General features: G+C 43.9%; 1 protein-coding gene across 1 annotated transcript; it reads left to right on the plus strand.

Moving 5' to 3' along the window:
* Positions 1-3,839: 3,839 nt before the first annotated feature.
* On the plus strand, positions 3,840-7,362 carry LOC143765907 (transcription factor Sox-12-like). The gene has a single exon (XM_077253097.1). The coding sequence runs from the start codon at positions 5,137-5,139 to the stop codon at positions 5,896-5,898; it is 762 nt and encodes a 253-aa protein (XP_077109212.1). The 5' UTR covers positions 3,840-5,136; the 3' UTR covers positions 5,899-7,362.
* Positions 7,363-7,946: the final 584 nt, after the last annotated feature.

Raw genomic sequence — 7,946 nt, forward strand, 5'->3', positions numbered from 1 at the left:
GACAGGGTGAGGATGGAGGCCCAGACATGCACACCATCAGTGTAAACTCTGGGAGAGGGTCAGTCAGGGTTTCCCAGAGTTGAGGGAAATCGCAGGGGCCCGGGTTACTTGCTCTTGCCTACCTAGGCTTCCCGTGACAACAATCCACTATACCAAGACCAATAATACCACATACAAAAGGAACAAATACTGCCACACCATGACCAGACCACATATTACCGCCACATGGTGACCGCATAATATCACATACAGAGAACAAATACCGCCACACCATGACCAGACCACATAGTGACCAAATATTGCCACATACAGGAGACAAATACTGCCACACCACGACCAGACCACATATTACCACCATATAGTGACCGAATAATATCACATACAGGGGACAAATACCGCCACACTATGACCAGACCACAAAGTGACTAAATAATACCACATACAGGTGGTTAATACTCTCATAACCAGACCACGTAGTGACCGAATAATACCGCATACAGGGGACTAATGCAGTCACATCATGACCAGACCACATAGTGACCAAATACTACCACATACAAGAGAAATACCACCAAATCATGACCAGATCACATATTACCACCATATAGAGAGAGTACTGCAATAATGATCATTAATAAAAACCACAATACTAATAACACTAATATTACCACTGGTGACATTATACACAGGACCTCTGTATATAGTGTCAGTGTACAGGTACTACAGTGATCACCAGTGACATTATACACAGGAGCCCTGTATACAGTGTCAGTGTACAGATAATACAGTGATCACCAGTGCCATTATACACAGGAGCTTTGTGTATAGTGTACAGATAATAAAGTGATCATCATTGACATTATACACAGGAGCTCTGTATATAGTTTCAGTGTACAGGTAATACAGTGATCACCAGTGACATTATACACAGGAGCTCTATATATAGTGTCAGTGTACAGATAATACAGTGATCACCAGTGACATTATACAGAGGAGCTCTGTATATAGTGTATAGATAATACAGTGATCACCAGTGACATTATACACAGGATTTCTGTATATAGTGTCAGTGTACAGGTAATACAGTGATCACTAGTAACATTATATACAAGAGCTCTGTATATAGTGTACAGGTAATACATTAAACAATATCCCCTCACCCGGTGAGGGGACGCTGTGCAGACCCATGTAACCTCTTGCTACTGGTAATGTTACTTTCACTAATAAGAGTATAACTATTTTGGGCATAACACAACTATCTTTTTATAGCTATTATAACATTACTATTGCATCCGGCTTTGGGTGTTATGAATTTTGGGATGTGCACACTCTTATGTCTCCTTTATTTACCAGTATCTACTTAAAGGGGAAACTTCATGGGATATTGTTTGCATGCAGTTTTATACTGGTTATTATTTGGATTTATAAGAGGTAACCATATGGAGATACAGGTCCTTCTCAAAAAATTAGCATATAGTGTTAAATTTCATTATTTACCATAATGTAATGATTACAATTAAACTTTCATATACTATAGATTCATTATCCACCAACTGAAATTTGTCAGGTCTTTTATTGTTTTAATACTGATGATTTTGGCATACAACTCCTGATAACCCAAAAAACCTGTCTCAATAAATTAGCATATCAAGAAAAGGTTCTCTAAATGACCTATTACCCTAATCTTCTGAATCAACTAATTAACTCTAAACACATGCAAAAGATACCTGAGGCTTTTAAAAACTCCCTGCCTGGTTCATTACTCAAAACCCCCATCATGGGTAAGACTAGCGACCTGACAGATGTCAAGAAGGCCATCATTGACACCCTCAAGCAAGAGGGTAAGACCCAGAAAGAAATTTCTCAACAAATAGGCTGTTCCCAGAGTGCTGTATCAAGGCACCTCAATGGTAAGTCTGTTGGAAGGAAACAATGTGGCAGAAAACGCTGTACAACGAGAAGAGGTGACCAGAACCTGAGGAAGCAGTGGACTGAGTCTGGTGTGGAAACATCCAGAGCCACCGTGCACAGGCGTGTGCAGGAAATGGGCTACAGGTGCCGCATTCCCCAGGTAAAGCCACTTTTGAATCATAAACAGCGGCAGAAGCGCCTGACCTGGGCTACAGAGAAGCAGCACTGGACTGTTGCTAAGTGGTCCCAAGTACTTTTTTCTGATGAAAGCAAATTTTGCATGTCATTCGGAAATCAAGGTGCCAGAGTCTGGAGGAAGACTGGGGAGAAGGAAATGCCAAAATGCCTGAAGTCCAGTGTCAAGTACCCACAGTCAGTGATGGTGTGGGGTGCCATGTCAGCTGCTGGTGTTGGTCCACTGTGTTTCATCAAGGGCAGGGTCAATGCAGCTAGCTATCAGGAGATTTTGGAGCACTTCATGCTTCCATCGGCTGAAATGCTTTATGGAGATGAAGATTTCATTTTTCAGCACGACCTGGCACCTGCTCACAGTGCCAAAACCACTGGTAAATGGTTTACTGACCATGGTATTACTGTGCTCAATTGGCCTGCCAACTCTCCTGACCTGAACCCCATAGAGAATCTGTGGGATATTGTGAAGAGAAAGTTGAGAGACGCAAGACCCAACACTCTGGATGAGCTTAAGGCCGCTATTGAAGCATCCTGGGCCTCCATAACATCTCAGCAGTGTCACAGGCTGATTGCCTCCATGCCACGCCGCATTGAAGCAGTCATTTCTGCCAAAGGATTCCCGACAAAGTATTGAGTGCATAACTGAACATTATTATTTGATGGTTTTTTTGTTTGGTATTAAAAAACACTTTTATTTGATTGGTCGGGTGAAATATGCTAATTTATTGAGACAGGTTTTTTGGGTTATCAGGAGTTGTATGCCAAAATCATCAGTATTAAAATAATAAAAGACCTGACAAATTTCAGTTGGTGGATAATGAATCTATAATATATGAAAGTTTAATTGTAATCATTACATTATGGTAAATAATGAAATTTAACACTATATGCTAATTTTTTGAGAAGGACCTGTAATGTTTACGTTAGTCCCATATACTTGAACAATTTTGGTTTTGCATAAATTGGGCTTTTGGCACATGAATTCCATACGTTTGGTTATACCTAATTTGGTGCAATATCCCCCTTTTCTCTGCTTGGTGTCCCTTGATGGTATTTTGCTTTTTATATGATATTTTAATTGATATTTAATAAAGTTGATTTTTTTTACATTAATAGGTATTGGATCTCTTCATATTCCCACGGGTATTATACATATGGTTTTTTTTTTAATTGTTGTCCCCAATACATGTTTTTATACTTTACTGAATTTCCACCCATGTAATTACATTAGTGGGAAACAACTTGGGGACTTTTTTTTCTTACATTATTTGCTGCTTTCTGTGGATCTTTAGCACTGTTGGGCCCTTGATTCTCCAGATGAACAATACTGTCAGTATATGTAGTCTTGTAGGTGTGGTGGGAATGGGAATGGATGAGGGCACTGTTCAGAAGAGCGTTGCAATGTAAGAGGAGACCTTTTAGATGGTGGCATTTGTGTGGTGTCCTGTCAGATATGAACTTGGGGGCAATTGTGCCTGTAAGAATTGAGCTCTGCTCTCTGACACCTCTGGGATCTCTGTGCTATTCTTGTGCATCCTACATTGCTATTGCTTCTAACCCCTTCATGCATATGGACAGTGGATTGGCCAAAGGTGCATATGCTTTTATTGGGTTGATCGGATTAGGCCTCTGCCATGCACCAGCTTTTGCAAGATCTCAGGATTGTCCCCTTGAGAGGACCCCCATAAACACAAGATAGTCGGCTGGGCCGATGGTCAAAATCAGCTGCATTTTTAGATGCAGGTAAGTGACCGCTCCCATCTTAGTGGTGAGAGCAGCATTTTTGACAACTTATGGGTTCCCTGTTAAAATGCCCCAATTACTATTCAGGTTTCATATCCGCTTTAATACTGTCATTATATAGCAGTATATATAATACTGCACTGCTAGAGGGGCTAATATGAATAGCAAATGCTGTCGTCCCCCTGATTTGTATTTTGAGGGTCTGTCTGAAGGGCATTGACTGGTAGCACACTATACGCCTGTGATAGATCTCTTTAAGAATACTGCAGACATATAGCAGTCTGTACCCAGGATGGGAGGATATTAATGGCTTGGATATGTATATATTTTTTTTATATTTTTCTCTTCCATTTAGGTTGTTGGGACCTCGGAGGTTAAATAAGGAACTCGTCACTGCGAGCATGCCACTTCTACCTACTGCAGATCTCCTGGGATGAACATGACCCAGAAGACGTCCTTGGAGCTCCTGGCATGTGATGCTACCTGAGCGTACCCGGGTAACGTCACCATTACCAGCGAGATGTATGCAGACTTTATTCCCGTCTCAGTCTGGCACCTAGAAGCTGCATTTGCAGTCTCTGGAGAATTCCTGCTCCCTGCTAGAGATGCACGGGGGCATGGGACTGGGATGATGCATGGTGCTGTATAGCTATGCCAGGGTGCAGGTGCCCATCTCTCCCACACACACAGGGTGACACGTGCTGACTGCCCCCCTTCCCTTTCCCAGTCACACATGGCTGTCTGCTCCATCACACACAGTCAGTAGGATTGAGCAGCTTTTTCTGAGCTGATCTCGGTTCTCTGCCCATTAATGAGCTGGTGCAGACTCAGACCCGCCCAGCAACCAATGGCAGCTGAGGAGAAGAGTTGGGGAGGGGGGCACTGCAGGCAGACTTGTGTTTACACCGGCCCCCCCAGACTGAAGTGGGGAGACAGGCAGTGAGGCAGCGTCTGGGACAGAGAGAGAGAAAGAGCAGAGACAAAGGAAGGAAGAGAAGAGAGAAGAACTCGGGGTGATAGACAGATAAAGAAACTCCTGGGCACTGATTGGCACCGTGACCTTCTACTGCAGTGCCAGCATCTTCTCACTGCACCCTGGTCCATTGCTGTGCTGTTCTTCAAGGCCACCTGTCCTGCATCCTTCCTGCAGGCAGCCAGGTCCTGCTAACCCTTTCAGTGCCCAGCACCCTGTCCTCGGTGCCCGCTTCTGCTGCTAAGCCAACACCTTCTGGACTGTCTGCGAGAAGCAGCATGGCATTTCTGTAGCAACTTCTAACTTCAAATCTCAGGATGGTGCAACATAAAACTGTTGGGGGAAACCCAAAGGCACCTGATGCTGTTCCTGGGGGGCCCAGCTGGTGTAAGACCCCTAGTGGGCACATCAAACGTCCAATGAATGCCTTCATGGTGTGGTCTCAGATAGAGAGGAGGAAGCTGATGTCTCTGTGCCCTAACATGCACAATGCTGACATCTCTCGCAGCCTTGGCCAACGCTGGAAGTTACTGGAGGACACAGATAAAATCCCGTACGTCCGAGAGGCTGAACGTCTGCGGCTCAAACACATGGCTGACTATCCCAACTACAAATACAGGCCGCGCCGACGTACCCGGGATCCGGCGAGCAGAACACGCGCCAGGCTGCCCCGTACCACGTCTAGGTGCCAACCTGCTGCCTCGCCATGCCAGTCGGAAGTGAATCTGGGATCCAGCATGCACTGGGGGGAGGAAAATCCCAGGTGGGGGGGGCACAAAGACGACCAATCAGAAGAGACGCAGAATCGGGAGTCATCACCACGCAGCCCAGAGGTGCCCCCCTACTCCCATGCCCGCTCCCTGCCCTCCTCCCCAGAGCCAGTTGAAGATGATGATGGCCTTGATGAAAGTCTACCCGAACTCTGTTCGGGGTCCCTTTGCGTCCCACCGGAGAGAGAGCTTCTTCCAAGCAGCGGGTCCCATTTCGAGTTTCCCGATCACTGCACCCCCGAGGTGGTGGAGATGATATCTGGGAGTGGCCTCCTCGGAAGTGTATCCGACCTCGTGTTCTCCTTCTGATCCCAAACCCCACGTCCCACAGAGAGGCGTCGGCAGCAGGTAACACCTTGTGGAACAGACCCCCCGCCCAACGAGAAAAGGTGAACGCATGGACCACTTTCACTCTTTGCAGTCTCTGAGCACTTTCCGTCCTGACTGTCTCTCCAGACACTTAGTCTACAGTTTCTCAGGGTGCTCTCGGCTGTCTCTTTCAGCTTCTGGCTCACAGACAGGCTTCCCTGCTTTCACTCACGTCGCTGTCTGAATTTTTGGCTGTCTCTCTAGGCACTCTCTGTCTCGCTGACCCTCGAAAGAGTTATCTTTCATTCTAAGCTGAGCGCTCTCTCTTGTGCTACTATCACCTCCAGGCCTGTAATACAGACAGGCAGACACATGGTGCCCATGCGTGTCTGCAGACAGACATACCCCACACGAGTGCCACTATCTGTCTGCCAACCTCGCCCTGCTCCTGAACTCCAGACAGGGGCCACAATAACTCAGAGCGAAGAGACAGGTAAGGACATACAGACTGGTGTGTACAAATCTATCTATCTATTTATCTATCTATCTATCTATCTATCTATCTATCTATCTATCTATCTATCTATCTATCTATTTATCATATATTTCAAATTTATTATCCTAGTTTCTTTCTTCTTTTTTCCCCTCCTTTTTTCTTCTTTCTTTTCTTCTCAATTCTATATCTCATATGTAAGTGATATCTATCTATCTAATATTTATATCTATCTCAATATCATATCTATCTAATATCTATCTATCCATCTATCTAGCCCATATCTGTCTGTCTGTCTATCTATCTATCTCTCTCATATCTAGCTATCTCATATCTATCTATCTATCTATCTATCTATCTATCTATCTATCTATCTATCTATCTATCTATCTCTCTCATATCTCTCTCATATTATTATTATCTATCCCATATCTATCTATTTATCGCTCTATCTCATATCTATCTATCTATCTATCTATCTATCTATCTATCTATCTATCTCATATCTATCTCTCTCATATCTATCTCTCTCATATTATTATCTATCCCATATCTATCTATCTATCTATCTATCTATCTATCTATCTATCTATCTATCTATCTATCTATCTATCTATCTATCTATCTATCTATCTATCTATCTATCTATCCATCCAGCCCCCTCTGAATTCTCCTCAGGACAGTTTCTTCCACCTTTCTCTCTCTGTATAATGTAAAACCTCAGGACAAGACCTCAGGACTAATTTCCCTGTAAATCAGGGTCTCAGAAACCTTCTACAGACCTCAGGACCCTTCTTGGCACACAGACCCCTCCCTATCGTCTCACTTTTATCCTCAGAAGCTCTCAGGAAATGTTACTGACCTCAGATCCCCTCATATAGCAAGGAGGGGGGAGACCAACCACTATAGCGCTCATCTCCGCCTCTGCACTGTCTATATATATATATATATATATATATATATATATATATATATATATATATATATATATATATATATATATATATATATATCTCCTCTCACGTGTCTGCACATATGTGCGTTTGTCTGCCTGTGTCTGCTTCACTGCATGTATATATAATGTATGTCTGAGCTGCGCCTCCAGCAGCAGTCATCACTGGCACAATGTGCAATAACTGTGCCAGGCACGTTCACCCTCTATATATACAGTATATTTAAATACCAAGGTGCATTTGCCCTTTTTGGCAGGAGCGTAGCACAAGAGAGAGCGCCAGGTCCAGATGGGCCAAAATGCATTCCTTAGGGTGGGGTATGTCTTATAAGGGGCTGTATAATCCTTTTTTGGGGGGATACAGATATTTTGGGGATGGGCTCATTCTTTAAAGCTGGGGGCTTAGGGATAAGGCGAGGACTAGGGTTATCTGTTTCTTATTTTTTACACCCACTCCTCCCCGCATCTTGTGAATTTCTCAGATTTGACTCGCTCAGGAACTCAAGATTTATTGCAGGGAATTCATATTTGATTGTAAGGACTCGGAGCCTAGACATCTGATGGGACTGACCAGATTCACAAAAGAAGTCTTGTGTTCCCGAG

This window comes from Ranitomeya variabilis, chromosome 4 (assembly GCF_051348905.1).
Source record: "Ranitomeya variabilis isolate aRanVar5 chromosome 4, aRanVar5.hap1, whole genome shotgun sequence".
In the NCBI taxonomy this organism is placed as follows: Eukaryota; Metazoa; Chordata; class Amphibia; order Anura; family Dendrobatidae; genus Ranitomeya; species Ranitomeya variabilis.